At 35.1% G+C, this 19,342-nt stretch overlaps 2 protein-coding genes across 2 annotated transcripts in view; both read right to left on the reverse strand.

The window, feature by feature from the left end:
- LOC143920450 (lachesin-like) overlaps positions 1 to 19,342 on the reverse strand; it is a 257,007-nt gene that overhangs the window by 198,131 nt on the left and 39,534 nt on the right. The gene's annotated exons all lie outside the window — the stretch shown is intronic.
- On the reverse strand, positions 1,152 to 7,664 carry LOC143920102 (uncharacterized). The gene is made up of 2 exons (XM_077442813.1): positions 2,805 to 7,664; positions 1,152 to 2,702 (listed from the first exon to the last, which is right to left on the reverse strand). The coding sequence occupies exons 1-2, from the start codon at positions 7,662 to 7,664 to the stop codon at positions 2,403 to 2,405; spliced, it is 5,160 nt and encodes a 1,719-aa protein (XP_077298939.1). The 3' UTR covers positions 1,152 to 2,402.

The raw sequence follows: 19,342 nt of genomic DNA on the forward strand, positions 1-19,342 counted from the left end.
ATTTATTAATGAAATATATCTGATATAATATGCTGAGGCATTATTTCATTATTTGTTTGAAAGAATTTCTCAACCACCGATTATGAGAAGTGAAAAAACTGAACATTCATAAATAGGAATCACTAGTAATTAAAATAATTTGATAAATACACACCAGCGTCGAAACAATACCTCAATTAGGGACACAAATTGTAACATGGCTGAAACATTTCCAATTTGTTTTGTTTTCAGGTCGTATTTCGTCCGGGGCTATAACGTCGAGTCACGTATCATCCGGAAGTTGTGTCGCGGTAAATGATTGGGTATTCGCGCTAGTTGTGACCCAGTAGTTGGCCGGTGGAGTTTGCACGTCCTCGTCAATCCACGGCAAGTTTTACCCGGGATAACGTACATTTAATCCGACGCTAAATACAGATTTAAACTTGCCCCGGAAAGTGGGACCGCTCTCGTCGTCGCGGGAAAACCAATTTTCCGTCGATGGCGCGCGCACTTTTCCGCTAATTAACGACACGCTCGTGCCACGCTCTCGATTCGGTATCGAAAACGAACGTACCAGTCTGTTTAGAGCGAATGGACTATACACGTACATATGTGTACATACATACATACATATATTCTCTGTCACCGTTCGACTTGTAGTTGGCGCGTTGTCGTCCCATCCTAGGATCTCATTGGCTAATTGAATTGTCTGCTCGGGTACGAGGATGTCTCCTCGGGCGATTCGCCATGCAGTCTTAGATTGCTTACGGTAGTTTTTAGAGGGAATTCAAACGGAATAAACAGACTGTGAAGATCTTCAACGTGCTGTTTTATTTCATTTGCTTAACTAGATTTTTCAGAAAATTCAACGGTGGTGACATTTTTTAAATTTGAAATACTTGCTAGAGGTAGAATTAACCCAAGTATTTGTCAATCAGTTTAAGGTGTGTAAAATATAAAGAAAGGATAATAGAATTTTAAAATTCAAATAAAAACAAAAATAGTAAAGAGGGAGAAAATTGCAAGAATTTATAAAAATCTACAAAAGGTCATTAATTTTTTGGATATCATCAAGTTTATTTTAAAAAAGGTTAAAGTTACTAATTGTTCATTCGCTAGATCATTCCAAATTTTAGTCACTCTATTTGAAAAGAAGGTGGAAAAGACTTCGATAATGGTTTGATGTAGTTTATTGAAATGTAAAATTTGCACGTGGTGGTTCAGCGGAGCGTACGGAACACAAGTTGTCCGTACGCCGTCTGCTCGAACTCTGTCGACCGTCGCGTATTTCCGCTTGGGCCGACACTAATGCCAACTCGTCAATAATGCCAATCGACAATCAGTTAATAAGACTGTTTGCCACACGTCATTACAAAAGTCGGAACATAGTCCCACATAGGAAAACTGTTGAACAATACAGTTATTCTACAGAGTTACAGCATTACTGACGAGTCGTTTACAATAAATCATAGCTCTTAAAATAATTAAATAGAGGGTGAATAATGAAACCTTTGCCTCATCCAGTGTGAGGATAAAATCAATTTATTGGTTCAGTAATATTTCAACTTATAGGTATACCTCTGGTGAATGTTGTTTCTATTTACATTAAAATTTTTGAAATCTCCTTTGAAGCTGTGAATAAGCATTACAAGATAAGTTTACTTTAAAGAAGAGAGAGTGGACTGTATATGGTTTAAAACTTAAGCATTCCTCATCTTGATGTTAACTTAGACAATACAATGTTGACACTGTTACAGTTGTCAAGACAGATCAGCTATTACCGATCAACTAAACTTGATTAGTGAGTGTAATGCTCCTAAGTTAACTTGATTTCATCAACAAGTAGCACAAACATTGCTAAATTAAAAGTAAATTGGAAAGTCATTCATTCATTCCTACAAGCAGGAAATGAAGGCGAACTATGATTATAGATGTCTCTACGTTAAACATCGAAATGTTCAGTATTATAATATTTACTTATTCTATGATTCACATAAATACTATAAACAGTAAGAGTTAACTTATGGTTTCATAACAAGAAACATAAGACCTGCGGATGACTCCCGGCAGGTTATAATTAAGTAGACATGAAATAATTTAAGATGCTCCATTAAGTGTGGCTTGGAGACTAACATTAACAAATCATGAATCTAATTTTAACCGTCAAATTTGAACAGTTTATTTTAAACTCGGATATAATCCTTCCGAGTGATGACATGAGACAAGTCTTATATTATAAAGACAAAATGATTAGATTAAATTCGGAGATATATACTGCCGAATGTTAAAATGAAAATAGCTTAAATTATACACACAACACAATTAAAGTGAATTACGGAGTACTACTATTAACATTGAATGATTTAAACTCATGATTACATCTAATAAGTAATATGAGTTGGGGGTAGTGTCTTCGGGTTAAACTAAGCTACCGAAGTTGACGGAATTGAAGCTGCTGTTTCTCCTCCCTCTTGCTGATCTTCCTTCCTGTCAAGTGGTCCTTGTGGTAGAATCGGCAATGGCGCCACTAGATGACTGGACCGACGAAACTCTCCGCTGGCAGTAAAGACGTCGACGACTCGAACTCTGCCATCTGGTCCGGGATACAATTTAGTGACTCGACCCAAGACCCATCGGGTTGGCAGCATGTGTTCCTCCTTTAACAGGACCATTTGACCCACACTCAGATTGTTGCTCGAGTCCTTCTTCCATTTGTGTCGTAACTGCAAAGAATGTAAATATTCCGCCGACCAACGTTTCCAAAATGCTGCTGTGGTCAATTGTATCTGAAGCAGATTGGCATGGACATTAGTGTTATATTTAACCTCCATTGGAAGAGCGAGTAAGGATCTGCCAATTAAGAAATGTCCAGGTGTGAGGGGTAAAAGGTCTAGTGGATCCGAAGACAAGGGACTAAGAGGACGGGAATTCATGCAAGCTTCTATTTGAGTCAATACCGTACAAAATGATTCGAAATTTAAGGTGGTGGCCTTTAACACCTTGTTTAAATGAATCTTCATGGATTTAACCGCTGCTTCCCACAGCCCTCCCATGTGAGGCGCCCTTGGCGGGTTAAACTTCCAACGAATCCCTTCGGAGGCTACATACCGTAGTAGCTTCTCCTCATGAGGACGTTCGTAAATTAATTTTACTAAATTAACGAGTTCACGACTTGCACCGACAAAATTAGTAGCATTGTCGGAATATATCGTATTGGGCCTGCCACGTCTGGCTACGAATCTTCTTAAACAATTTAAGAAATTTGAACTCGTTAAGTCTCCGACAAGTTCCAAGTGAACTGCCTTACTGGAAAAACACACAAAGACACAAACGTAACCCTTAATTATCTTAGAATTCTTATTGCAACCACTCTTCACAGGAAAAGGTCCTGCGAAATCTATCCCCACATGACTGAAAGGAAAATTCGCAGTGGTACGTTCAAGCGGGAGTAATCCCATTAATCTATTGTGTGACAGTGGTTTATTTCTGAAACAAATGACACATGAACGCACCACTCCTTTGACAGTATTATGTCCGGCCAATGGCCAATAGGTCTGCCGCAATAACGACAGTAAGGCTTGAGTACCCAAGTGAATATATTTCAAGTGCGCATCTCGGACAATCATGTGTGTAAGTTTATGCTTATTTGACAAGATAATGGGTGACGTTGATAGAGTTGTTCCCAGAGGAAGTCTACTTCCAACACAAATTAAATTCTCGTGGAATAGAGGGGACAATTTAGCTAATTTACTGCTACTGGGAATTGGATGTCCCTTGCTCAGCAAACGATATTCCAATGGAAATGATTCCATTTGCGATAACCTTATCAAATTATTTAAAGCATCTTTTAATTCTAAAGCGGACGGTTCGTTATTTTCTTTAACGTTTAATTGTTTATTCCTTAGTGGCCGACGAACATATGATAAAACTCGAAGGAGTCTTGGAAGATGAGAATGTTTATCTATCCAATTATTTTCCCTCACAAGGGTAGCGTTAGTGACTACCCTTCTCTCTGGAAGATCTATTGTGATCTCAGGAGGTCTTCGAGGCCATCGTGATTCGTCTAATTTCAACCAACTAGGGCCGTCCCACCATAACGAATTATGATTTAATTCTGATGGTTGAGTCCCTCGAGAAATTAAATCTGCTGGATTGTCTGTAGAGGAGACATGGTACCACTCAATGGGTTGAGATATTGATTGGATTTCGGCCACTCGATTGGCAACGAAGGTGGTCCATTTACATGACTCTCCTCTAATCCAATGCAATGCGACGGTTGAATCCGTCCAATAATATTTTTCATTAATATGAATTGTTAATTGGTCTATTGTTGACTTCATTAACTTTGATAATAACATAGCGGAGCACAGCTCTAAACGCGGAATAGTTACAAAACTGAGCGGAGCGACTCTCGAACGAGAACACACAAGATGACATTTGGAATTTCCCAATTGATCAGTACATTTTACATAAATACAAGCACCATAAGCTTTCTCGGATGCGTCACAAAATCCGTGTGCCTGTATATTAATGACATTATTTAGTATTATCAATCTAGGAATTTTATAAAGTTTCATGACTGTATTGGATAATTGACAATCTTTCCATTTTTTGAAGATTGTCTGAGGAATGAATTCATCCCAACCAATGGTTTGTTGCCAGACAGATTGCATTAATATCTTATAATTAATTAACAATGGAGATAATAGTCCTAATGGGTCGAAGATCTGACTAATTACTGATAAAAAGTTTCTTTTTGTTATATTTTCAGTCTCGACTTCGGTTTGAACCTTAAATACAAAAACGTCTTCCCGCGGTTTCCAAAATAAACCTAAAGTTTTGTGTGATTCGTTAGAGAAGTTAAAATCTGAACAATCGTCAGCTTTAACATCCGTGATTATATCGGAGTTGTTCGATGTCCATTTGCTTAAGGGCATACCGGCTGATAATAATATGGTTTCCAGTTGAACCTTTAATAATTTACCAGCTTCAATAGTATTAGTTCCCGTGAGCAAATCATCAACATAAAAATCACGTTCGATCACTTTACTAGCGATGGGATATTTGTTTCTATTCTCCTCTGCTAACTGATTTAGACATCTAGTAGCTAAAAATGGGGCTGAAGCAGTTCCGAATGTTACTGTATTAAGCTTGTAATGCTTGAATTTACTCTGGGGATCTGTTCGCCAAATGATTCGTTGTACATTTTTATTTTTCTCTGCTATTTGAATCTGTCGGTACATCTGCTTAATATCCGCAGTAATCACGTATTTATGGAGTCGAAAGTTGAGTAGTAAACTTAACAAATCTGATTGGACATTAGGTCCCACCATCAAAATATTATTTAGTGAGATATTAGACGTTGTCTTTGCGGACGCATCAAAAACTACACGATATTTAGTGGTAAGGCTAGACTCCTTAACCACGACGTGATGAGGTAAATAACAATGAACCTCATGTGCCTCCGGAGGTTCACACTCTGACATATGTCCTAAATTTATGTACTCTTCTAAAACTTTATTGTATTCCATTTTTAAATTATTATTGGCTAAAAAACGTCTTTCCAAAGTTTTGTGTCTTTTCTCCGCAATGTGCAATGAACTTCCTAATACTACCGGGGAATTTTTATATGGTAAAGCTACACAAAATCTACCGTTTTTATCTCGTGATGTGTGTGCTTGGAAATGTTCCTCACATCTTTTCTCCTCAAGAGATTGATGTTTTACCATAGGAACCTGGTCGATCATCCAAAAGTTTTGAATGTGACTGTCTAATTGACTTAAGCCTATGTGGCTCTTCCCTGGAGCATTATTTACTTCGGGATATGGACCAACTATTGTCCATCCGAATTCGGTATCCTTTAAGATAGGCATACCTTTTCCTAACTGGATGGTTCCTGCTTTCATAGCATGAACGCAAATCTCGGCGCCGAGCAATAAATCGATTGGCGTCGGTTTATTCCAAAGGGGATCTGATAACTTGATTCCCGCTGGTATTGAAATTAACTGTTGATCCAGTTTCACAGTTGGAATTTCGCCAGTAATTTCTGGTAATACCAAACACAACACTTTGGTTGAGTAATTAGTGGTTGAAGACCTTATGGTCACCTTGGTGATGTGACGAATGCTACTTTCTTGATTAGCGATACCTACAATTTTTTGAGAGATTTTCTCTAATTTGAAGTTATTCTTCTTAGCGAAAGATGTGGTAACATAGTTGACTTGTGAGCCGGAATCTAATAATGTGCGACCCTTAACGACCGTTCCATTGGACGTTATAATGTCTACTTGTACCGTCGGTAAAATTATCTCCCTTTGAGAGAAATGAGTAGAATGAGCATTAATTGACTTCCTTCCCGTATTATTGGAACTAAATGTATCGTCCTGATGCAACAAAGTGTGATGGTTTTGTTTGCACCTTAAGCAATTATAGTTAGACTTGCAATTTGTTATCTTATGCGATGAATTTAAACATTTAAAACACATGTTATTAGATTTAACGAATTCATTTCTTTCCATACTGGATTTTGCTTTGAATTTATCACATTTGCCTATGAAATGATTATTTCGACAGAATGCGCATGCGTTTACCTTACTTGATGGGTTTTTGTTCGCGACATGAGTTCTCATGATTCTTTGACGACTATGAGGGAATTCCTTCACCGTAGTTACAGATGCAGTAGATTGTAATACATTACATCTATTCTGCAAGAATGTCTCTAAACTTTCATATGGTGGCATTTCTCTGCTAACCAGCGATATTTCCCAGTCTCTTACTATATTAAAAGGTAATTTCCTTAGAACTAAACATGTTACCCATGGATCTAAAATTTCTCTCGCGTAACCCAACGATTCAATGTTTTTAATACACACTGTTACCTGATTCAATAGATTTCTCAATTCGATATGTGATTCTCTTGTGATTAATTTTAAGTCACAAAGTGAATTAATCCTAGTTTTGAGATTAAGTCTTGGTAAATTATATTGCTTGTCTAAAATACTCCAAGCTATTTCGTAATTGTCTGAGCTAATATCTAAACCTGATACAGCTGCCAAAGCGGGACCGATTAAGGATTGATGCAAATATTGCAATTTCGTGACATTCGAATATTCCGTTTTGTTTCCTATTATATTCTTAAAAGCTTGTTGAAACGATTGCCATTCAGATGGATCTCCCTGAAATGTGGGAATGGTTAACGTCGGTAACTTATCTCTAGCAAATTTAATTGTTGCTTGCTCTACCTTTAGTTTACTATCTTGAAAGGATTGGCAATCTAATGCTGCTTTAAGATTTTTAACTGTTATTGTAATTGCATCGTACTCTTCGTCTATTTTGGCCGCTTTCGGTATGTCTGTAAGGTTATCTAAATATTCGTAATGGAGTTTTCGGACATAATCGTATGCTTCTTTAATGGTTTGATACTGTCCTTCATCTAATTCGGAGGATTTATCTATTTTTCCTTTTAGTCTTTGTACCGCGCCTGAATACCTTAATTCTATTGACGTCATTATAACTTCTACTTTATTTTCCTTCGCTAATATTTCTATCGATTGAGTCTGACTTCGAGTCTGATGTATTCTAGAGCTTGACCTGTCTCTAATAGGTTCTACGTCCCTAGTTGGATTTCGACCTTTATGCGACTTGGAAGTCGAAGCTTCTATTTCCTCGTTTTCAGCACTTGACATTTGTTTCAGAAAGTTGCACTATTTCGTCTCATAAATACAGTTGTTCTCTACTATAGCTGTCAATTGAACTATTCGTAGAGATAAGGTAATAATATTCAATGATTAACCGTGAATCTTAATATTCTACTTTAACTATTATCACCAGAATCTATCCAACATATTTTGGAAGAAATTACAACCCTAAATTGGTGGGTGCTTGATTTAAACCACTTTGGGGCTACAAGTCTTGTGATTTATTTTAAATCACCACTGTTTCATCACACATTATGAAACAAAGAGATCTACCGATGTATGAATATGCCGGTATGTACTTGATTTAATCCACTTTGGGGCTACAAGTGTAATTCCACATTTATCGTGGAAGGGGGGGGGGGGGAGGGTGTTTCTACACACATTAAGAAACAAAGATCTACCGATATGAATATACCGGTATGTACTTGGTTTAAGCCACTTTGGGGCTACAAGTATAATTCCACATTTATCGTGGAAGGGGGGGGGGGGAGGGTGTTTCTACACACATTAAGAAACAAAGATCTACCGATATGAATATACCGGTATGTACTTGGTTTAAGCCACTTTGGGGCTACAAGTATAATTCCACATTTATTGTGGAGGGGGGAGGGGGGAGAAAGTTTCTACACACATTAAGAAACAAAGAGATCTGCCGGTATATGAATATACCGGTATGTACTTGGTTTAAGCCACTTTGGGGCTACAAGTATAATTCCCCACGTGCTTTGCTAATTTTACACTACATCTGATTTTACACTTTTAATACGAAATTCGATGCGACCGATGAAACATTCCTTCGTAGCGCGATATTATTTTATACAATCGCGTTAATTAATTGTTATACTTTAAAACATATTTTTAAAAACTGACCTACCCACATGATTGCCTTTTGAACAGATTGCCTGAGATTGAATACATTCACTTACTTGAATATCCTTTACGATGTTTATGTGATCGTTCCGATAATTTTGGATTACCTCTGTGTCCCATGCGTCTTTGTAGGTTATGTTTTTATTTATATATTTTCTGCGTCAATCACGCGGTCATGTACCTCTGTACATCAATCAATATATTGCTGAAATAGAAGCAAACATGTTATTAGTATTGGAAAGGTATGGATAGTAACAAAGGAACGATACCGATTTCTTAATTGACATCCATTTTTTCTCGACCACGTTTTTTCCTATTGGTTTGTCCGTTTGGTGTTGTGGCCTAGGTTACTGGTGTCCGGTTCGAAGTGACCATCATGGAAAAGACTTCGATAATGGTTTGATGTAGTTTATTGAAATGTAAAATTTGCACGTGGTGGTTCAGCGGAGCGTACGGAACACAAGTTGTCCGTACGCCGTCTGCTCGAACTCTGTCGACCGTCGCGTATTTCCGCTTGGGCCGACACTAATGCCAACTCGTCAATAATGCCAATCGACAATCAGTTAATAAGACTGTTTGCCACACGTCATTACAAAAGTCGGAACAGAAGGAATCTTTCATTTTTTTGGTGTCTGAGATTGTGACCCGTCAGATGAATGTTTTTGTTGAGCTTTAGGAGGTTAATCATAAGATAATAAAATGGGGATATTTATTTATTTCGATTTTGCCGTAGTGACATTACATAGTGACATAGAGTATTTTCAAGTCGTCACTATGGCTAAACAAATAAAAGAGTACAATAAAATGAAAATAAAATAAAACAAATACAAAAATAGACCACGTTACGATTTCAAATTAAACAATCCCTCAACCGGATCAGCATATTTTATGTTTATGATTCTGTCAATCACCATTATTTTCTTCTCCAAAGTTCAGATATATATTCTTTTCAATTTCATATCGTATGATAATGATTTAAGTTTGAAAAAAAATAAAAGTCTAAATAGGTTTTGAGCTTTTTTCCTATTATGGTGTATATTATACAGCACAAAGGCATAACATCATGTCGTATACTAACAATAAAATAAGTTATAAACAAAAACATAAATAATCTCTTAAATGGAAAATGATCACGAGATCAATTGCTATTATAATAGACCCGGGATGTATTGTGAACATACACATGTATGTATGTACATATGTATGTACATTTGTATATGTAATTTATAAATAATAAAAATCATTTCAAAATTAAAATTAAAGTTTAAAAAGGATTTTTGAAATTTTTCTTTAAACCCTTTCAATACACATAATATCCTATTCAAAATATTATTGTTAGAAATTTAAAAAATATTATTGAATTTGAGAAAGCCAAAAGATAAAACGTGTGGATTATTCCATTAGGAAAAACAACGTATACATATGTACGTTGAAAATATGAAATGAAAAATTAAAGCTATTAATTTTTCGGTATAGAATTTATACATATGTATACTGACATAATTCCCTTTCGTTACTTATTTTTACAAAGTTTCATTTGTAATGTATTTTATGAAAAAAAAAGTGTTACACTTTTAATTTGTGTAAAACACTTTTAAGTTGTATAAAAGCACTTTCTGCATGATTTTAAATGTTTCATTATTCATCTCTGTTTATTGAAAAACACAAAATATTCACACACTATAATGCAAGTACTAAATCTTGGTTAAATTAAATGGTAACCAAGTAAACAGACACCACTTCGAACATACATATGTATATAGACTTTATATTCTTTCTCTAACAATATAGTCATTGTCTTAGTTTTGCAAGTGGGTGGGCTAACTCAAATTTTGATGGAATATTTTACTGTCATTTTAAAAATTGGTTTGAGGGAAATAGGTCACAAAGAGATTGCAAGAATTTTTCTCTAGAAATGTACCTACATATTTGCACAAGATCATCAAGCTAAAAAAAACCACGTAAGTATGTAGATATGTAGATCTTAAAAAGCATAGAAACATCTACTCATGTTCAGAGAGTAATTTTCATTTTTACCGGCTGTTTAACACAACGGGAAGATCAACAACATATTGCCACGTTCGCTCGACGTAAAAAAAGTAGCAGAAGGGTAGGAAAAGCTATTCTCAAAGGGAAAAAATTCTTTCAGATTCTTTTTTTTTATAATCCTGTCGCTTTTTCATCACAGTCGTCGTTTCAGATAGATTGTCGACCCTTAGCCGGATTAATGAGTGGACGATTCTGCAAAACAGCTCTGGCGTTAATCGCTTCACTAACCCATACATCAACCACAATACACGTCCCCTAATTCGAAACGATTGTATCCAATAGCTTATATATGTATGTACGTATATAATACTATGTACATACATACATAGACCGATGTAGCGGAACTGCATTTTGCGATTTTGTGCCGCAATCCCGAAAAACCCACGTCGCTTTTAATTGCCCGTTCATTAGGCGATTATCTGGAACGGGCCCGCACAAGCACCCGTGCACTGGCCGCCCCGGGAATTTTAACCCGGTAACCGGGAATTTTCGCTTTTTTTTAGTATGTATACGTTGGGATTTTATTCGAAGCTGAAATCGTGTTTCGGAATTCTAGGGCTGCTACGCAAGCGGTTCCCGAAAACCGCATTTTATCGGGATGTGCCGCCGACGGAAACAATTGTCTCTACCTGGAAAATTTATATATATATATATATATATATATATATATATATATATATATATATATATATATATATATATATATATATATATATATATATATATATATATATTTATATATATATATATATATATATATATATATATATATATATATATATATATATAAATATATATATGTATATATATATACACGGGTTTTCCGTTGGATCGTAATACTGCCAATGTAGCTGGAAGCAAGCATTCGTTAATGGCCTGGGTATTAGCCGATTACTCGGGATTGCTGACGCAGGAAGGTAACCAAACTACTACCGTTCTTATTCATTCAATTTCTTTTCCGAACGAATTCTGAAAGCCTGCTGAAATTTTTAGAGAAATTCCACGAAGGAATACATGTACACATATATATATACGTTTTTTGTATATATTTTCAATATATATTTAATAATTGATATGAAATTAAACACGACTATGATTTAGTTTATATTTTAAAGTAATTTGTACACAATAGAGGTACAAAATTAAAGTTTAATTGATGCCATTTAATATGCAATATTAAGTTCATACTGAACAGCATCTTCTTTGTGAAGATATATTTTATTAAGTATATTTTTGAAGAACAATCGACTTTTGGTACTTGGTGCAAAACTTAACGATGACGCTTCTAAAAGAAAACTCTTAAAATATTATTATAGTATTAAAATAGTCAAGCGAGGTTTCAAATAATAATATTCACATAAATGCGACCGAGACAATTATAGAACACGGTTGATGAGTTTTTCCTATACTACGGCATTAATAATGCATTTGAAGTGCATTTTATTTTACCCTTAAATTTTGTATATATTAATAAAGATAAATGCTTTATGTCTAGAACCATTAAAGGCACTGCACGTCAACAGCTCGGCACTACACTGCACGGAAAAGATTAGTTATGTTCATACTATACACTGCACTGCTCGTATTCGGCACGTTCATGCTTTTTTTGGACGAGTGCAAGGAAAAATTGACTTGCATATACATACATATCTACACTGTAGAGCTCGACGATACAGCACAATATTGCTTGCGTCGTATCTTTGAATGAATATTGTCGCAATAAGACGTTTCCGAATATATTCATATGCACTTTTGTTAGTACAGTGCATTCACGTCATGCGTGAATATTTCCACAAAAGCCATAGAAAACCGGTTCTATGACATGTACTGCTGACATGTACGCCTTCCTGGACAATTAATTACAAACAATGCAGCATTTTATTATTACATAAATCACTGTATTTTCAGAATTTGAAGTACATGGAATAACAATTAATTAATTAATTAATTACAGAATTCATCCATTGAGACATCTATGGATTTTAGATTTATTTGTCCATAATTTTACAAATTGTACATACAATAAATACATAAGATTTGTGACAATAGGAAAGACGATTTTTTGCCAATTTTGAGGAACTGTCTCAACAATGATCAGATAAAATTGGCAAACTGATTCACAAATACCCCCAAATCTAACCGGCATTATAGCGGATCGAACCCACCGATCACTTGGTGCTAAACATACACGCTACCATTAAGCCACACTGCTGGTTGATGTGCTGAAAAATATTTTTCGTATTGCTGCTTACGTGCAGTTGGCTTGAGCTTTGCTGGTATAAATGAACCTTAAAACCTATGGCAATTTTAATAAAAAAAAATCAAATTTTAAAAGCAGGCCTGCCAGAAATAAAATTTCAAATGTCGATTCAGATAAATTGGAATTCGTTTGCATTTTCAGTATACGAGATTACTTATATACCTACATATATGTAATATAGTGTCTTGGGTCTACGTATAAATTCACTGAAAAATTCAGACTGATAGTTAGATTTATATGATCCGGAAAAAGTCACCGGTGAAAGAAACCAGACATTCGGCCATATCGCATTCAACGATAAATAATTTATTCAGGAGCTTCCGAATTAAATGTATTCTCATGTTTCCCAAGACGGGAGATGCTCGCAGTACGACTGGCGGTGGATTCTGCAAATGTATGCGGTTCGCCCCGGGGACTCAACCCTTTCAACTCGAAGGCGCTGACTCAGCTGGCTGACCGCATTCGTCCGGTTATTATCATTCGAAAATTCGACGAAGGCCCATCAATTCACTGACCGGTGAAAATGCGACGCGTTTTTATTTCCCATCTCATTAATTTTTCAATCGGATTTAAGTGCTGCAGCATCTTTCGAGCGCAACGTTCGAATTTTCATAAGTGATTTTTTTACTTGAGCCGTTATATTTGGAAGTTGCAAAAGTTCAATTTTCAGTTCCAAAAACACTTTTTCTGTTTGACTTGATTCACGAATTGTTATCACTTCTTTTAATTCGATATGTTCAGAATCTCGGAAAAATAGAATAAACGTATTACAAGCCACCACTATTTTTAAATATCGTTAAAAGTAAAACAGCATATTTAATCTTTTGCGAAATATTTCTTGAAATTAATAAAAATGGACTTTTACCACGTTCAAATATTATGGATCAAGTATAGAACGCTGTGTGATCAGCATAGCAGAGAGAGAGACAGGAAATGGAACACGTGGGTGAAAAGTATGACTAGAGTAATTTACATGGAAGTAATTAAAACACCAGTGGCTGGGTCAGGCAGAAAAATGGATGAATGGAGTGCTCAAATGGTACTCGATATAATGTAAAATGGTGCAAGGAAGGCTAAGAATGATGGGTGGATGAAATTAAAAAATGTGTGCGGTGAGAAAGATGAGAGTTTATAAAGACCAAGATGATTAGAAACGTATATCAGTGGATGATCAATGGCTGTAAATAAACATATACACGATATTGACCCATATGTAGCTCACTGGTTAAGCAATTGTTTACCAGTATCTAGATAAGGGTTCAAATCCCAGCTGGAACCGAGTAATTATTCGATTTATATATGCAGCTGGCAAGGTTTGGATGGTTGTTTAATCCAAATTTCCTTCAAGTCTCCTGTTGGAGTTTGTCATTCTATCTAAATTAATTGTTGTGACGGATTCTTTCCTATGAATTTTTTGATTGTTAATAGATACTAACCCACATTGTATAATGTGTTTAATAAATTGTATAATTTATGTACAAGTTTGACTATATGTAGGTGTCATTTTGGGGCATTATATATAAAATGAAAAAAAATTATATATATTTGCAGTAGTAAAAACGATGAAATAAGTTTTTGAACTGTTGTGGTACTTTCATATCCGCAAAAATATAATCATATATGTAGTACGTGGCTTTTCGCTTTAAAATGATGGATGAATCATTTTCAGTTATGATATTGTTATGATGGCTTTGGAAAAGGTATTATGAGTATCCTCATAAGTTATTAAAGTATATGTGTTACGGAATGAGCGAATATTGTTTTTGATACTCATTGTATTCCTCAAATACGTACATATGTATATAGAAAATTTACGGTCTTAATTTATTATACTCAGGCCCATCGTTAAATTATTAAGTGAATTAATTTAGGTAATGCTGACTACATGCAAATTCGCTTACTGGGTTCCGGGTTTTGTTCTTGTGGAATGACATTGATAGAGGTTTTTTACTTGTTTGGAACTTTTGGAACGTATTCTACGAATTTGTGTGAAATTTTAATATACTTAGTGGTTGTAGACTGTTTTTACTGTCGGATTAAAATTTAATTGTAATATGAAAATTTGTTGAAATAACTCATGTAATCAATTGTAATTGGTTTATAGGTAGATGAAATATTACAATATAAGTATAAGTTTATACAAAAAATGAATATTTTAGCAAAAAAAGCATAATACCGGGGATTCCGAAATATCGTAAGTAATAAGAAAAAATTGAGTCAAATACATTAAATCTGTATGATTATGGAAACCAAAATTTTATGTTTCTAATCAATCATTCTAGATAAATAGTTTTTAGTAAATAAGTTGAGCATTATTTCATGATAACTATAATAATTATATTTAGAAAATAGACTACAGAGCAAAATTGATTATGCCAAAATATATAAATTAAAAGGCCAATTAATATATAGGAGTATCGAATTCGGAATTTATATCTGGAAAAATTGACATATAAGCTATTATACTCTATGGAAGATAAATCTAGGCAAAGTTGTAAACGGAAAGATTTTTTACTTATTTATTTATTTAAGAATACTTGGGAAAGGCGGCAAAGCCGATGGACCCAAGGGATTCGATAATAATACACTAGTACAGAAATACAAATATTAAATAATATAATGAAAAGGAATCAAACAATAAAATGAAAACAGAAATCAACAAAAGAAAATATTAACCACTCATTAGATCAAAATAAAACAAACAACAGAAAATACAAAAGATAAACTTAACTTGAAAATATAGAAGAACTATTTGTTTTATAAATATGAAAAAAAAAGAAAACTTATTTTGATCACATTATGAATATTAATATTTGAAAGAATTAACATTGAAGTGGCGCGCGTTAGAATTTAACATAATAAGTGGGCAAAGATGCAATGCGGATAATTTATTCAAATCTGTATTTTGTTTTCGGGCATGTCCACATTTGTATGTATGAGTAAGATTACTTCGAGGAGGAAAATCGTGGAAATGGCATCGGAGTGCGATTTGATCGCAAAAGAGTACGGAAAAACAGCGAGCGTAGGCTTTATTGGTCCCGCGCACGCCACGATGGCCTCAACAGATGGCCAATTTGCATAGCCGGTCGGCTGCCACCAAGGAATAAACATTTTTTTGCCGTTCGCAGGCACAAAGCCAGCCTAGAGACGGAGGGTTGGAAGTAGTGGAGGGGCGGGAGGTGGGCGGGAAAAGCGCGCATGCATCCACGGGAAATCGTGTGCAACGCGGAAAAGCGATGCAAACAAAACCAACTTAATTGCTGCCGCAGCCAAACTTTTCACTCGCTCGCTACCTATTTGTTAACACCCCCCGGAAAATTGTTGTTGTCAGGGAGAGGGAAAACGCCACTTTTTGCAACCATTGTGGGTGTGGAATTTCCCGACGTTTTTCTTCACTGTGAAAAAATTTATTTATTCAAATTTTTTTGGGCGCAAGAGGGAAAGCCGATTACGCGAACAAGTAAGTGCTCGTATCGCGAGAGAATGTGGCAATGAGTAAAATTGTGTGAAAATATTTCGGAAAAGGCGACATTCCGACTTTTCCTGTTTCAGAATTCTATTTTGACTTCTTTTATTTTAATGTAATATACATAAATATCCAAAAGTATCCGATTACGTTTGGATCCTTTTTTAATCACTATACAATTTGTGTAATTCTTTTGAATGAAATTAGACTTACGTATTAAGATCCGTTTATATTATCCAGTATTGCACGGTAATAGCTCAGCACTGTTAATTCATTTTTAATAATTAATGTTAATAATTTTTTATATATTAATAAATAGATTTTTCAAAGATAAATGCTTTATATCTAGAACCATTAAAGGCACAACACTGCACGGAAAAGACTAGTTTTCTTCATACTATACAGCACCGCTTGATTTCGGCACGTTCATACTTGTTTTGGACGAGTTCAAGGCAAAATCGACTTACATAGACAAATGTACAAACATAACAGAGGTTATTACGGAGAATATTATAATATTTATTTTTATTTAATGTATATTATACGTATTTATACATACGTATAATATACATTTAATTCCCAAATGGAAAAAAATAATAAATACATATGTATCTACATCAAAAATTAAATTGCAAGTATAATAGTAAATAATATCGATGCACTATTGGCTGAATGGACATTTGGCCGATGGACACTAGACCAACGGACGTTTAGCTAAACGGAAATTTAGCCGAATGCACACTTGGTCTAACGGACATCAGGCCGATATTTTAATTGTTTAAATTTGTCAAAAATATCAAATTATTTAAATGAGCTCGAGTTTATTTCTCCGAGTTTCTAATGATTAGAGGTAGGATAGTCACAGTGCTATCCATTGTTTGGCAAACCTTTAACAATGCATTTACAACCTTTGAACAATACACGGCCCCCTCAGGCTCCGGTGACTACTAATGATCCATATCCCAGAATTCCTTATATAAACGCTTTGGGATATAAATATGGGTAAATACCATTCTGTTGATTTTTCAAATAATAAAATACTTATTCATATATATTTATGTAAGTAGTGAAAAAACTTTTTCTGCACTCTTTCGATGAGTAAACGGTATTTTTCCTCCGAGGGGCACAGTATGTCCGTTTGGTCAAACTTCTGTCAGCCTAATGGCCGTTCGGCCAAATCTTCGGTCAGCCAAAAGTCCGTTGGCCTAATTTACGTTCGGCCAAGCGTCCGTCGGCCAAGTGTCCATTCGGTCAAAAGTCCGCGCACGGGCCACGAACTCGAACATTTGTACAAATTAAATTTAGTAATATCAGCATGCAAGAATTGTACTTTGAATTAATGAATAATTTATCATTGTACTTATATCTCTATCTCATTGTACGTTATACCTTCTAAAACTACTGCATAACTAATATTTTTCCTCACGCATATTTTGCTTTGAAGCAATAACGAGTTTCACGCGTCAACCACATACAACTAGAATTAATTAATAATTTCCATCAATTTTACGACCGAAAAGGCAACACACATAAGCACACGGGATTTATTAAATAATGACAGTTGTAAATCATTACGGTGTGGTACGGACGTGTGCAATTGTACGCGCTTTTTCACATTAATCACTCGACTCGTTGAATGATTCATTATCTCCATTTTCATCAGGCAACAGGCTCAATTAATGCTTATGGATTTTTTATCGAAATGAACAAAAAAAAAGGAAAATCAATTTACTCCACAGCTATTTAAGGCTTTCATATCGATTACCCCGCTTCTCTTTCGATATGCATATAACAATATATCGAAAGTGCTAACCCCTCCCTACAAAAAAAAATAAATAAAAGAGAAAACACCACACACGAAATTCATCAATATTATAAAAGCGAGCAGAGTGTTTCGGGTTCGTTACGTATACATACATGGACATGCGGTCAAATTGAATTTTTAACAGTTTCGACATGGAAATGTCGAGCTGGACCATGGGCAGGGCGTTGGTAGAATGCCAATGGCTTGTTATCGGCTGCACCGAGTGCGACCGAAGCCCCCTATGGGGGTAGCTAAGCCCCGTGGGCTTGGCCCCATAAATAAAAGATCGGGTTAACCGGCGTCTTGCGCGTTGATTGTGTATTGAAGGAGCGCACTGGTAGATTTCTCTTGGGTCTATCGAACTACATATGTATACATAGTACGTACATACACATGTATAATATATACCCGTGAGGTATTCATGATGAACGTTCACTAATATCGGCAAAATCTGATATAGTGAACATATTCTATTTCTGACCAACAGCTTCAACGCTGTATTGAACGCTCATATACGAACGTACATTAGTCAAATTGAATATCTATCTAATATAATTTCGAAAGAGACTTTGAATATATGTATATGCATATATATATACTTGGTTGGTTGGTTCGTAAACAACACATTCGATTCTTTTTTTTCGATTCATAGGCGCCAATTCGATTTTTTTTCGATTCAAAGGATTCGAAAGCCCCGGGGGCGAAGGCCCAGAGGACGCCGGATTCTGGTATACATATAATTTCGAAAGAGACTAAGTATATATATTTGTTTGTTCGTGAGTATTCAAATAAATTTATATAAAATAAAACTATTCAAATAAATTTAATAAAATGTTTACTATTAGATTAGTCATGTTTAAGCGGTTTATATTACAAATACCGAGCGAAGCCGGGTAAAACCATTAGTAATTAATATTTATGGACATATGACAGCAGTAGAAATACTGGAAACTTTTTCGGTTAAATGGTTTGTTTAAAATTTAATTTTTTATCTCACAATTATTGGAAAACACAACATATATTTACATGAGGAAAGTTGATTGATTTGGTAACAAAATAATGGTAAGAAAACACTAAAACGTACGGCAAGCCTAGGACGACTCCAGCTGTGGTAGGCGTGTCTTCATGTCATTTTTTATTCGTACGTTCTTATTATTTCGAAAAGTTTCTCCTAAATTTCTTTAAATATGGGAATAACCGTTATCGACCTTTGTAAA

Source organism: Arctopsyche grandis, chromosome 12, assembly GCF_051622035.1.
Source record: "Arctopsyche grandis isolate Sample6627 chromosome 12, ASM5162203v2, whole genome shotgun sequence".
Classification (NCBI taxonomy): Eukaryota; Metazoa; Arthropoda; class Insecta; order Trichoptera; family Hydropsychidae; genus Arctopsyche; species Arctopsyche grandis.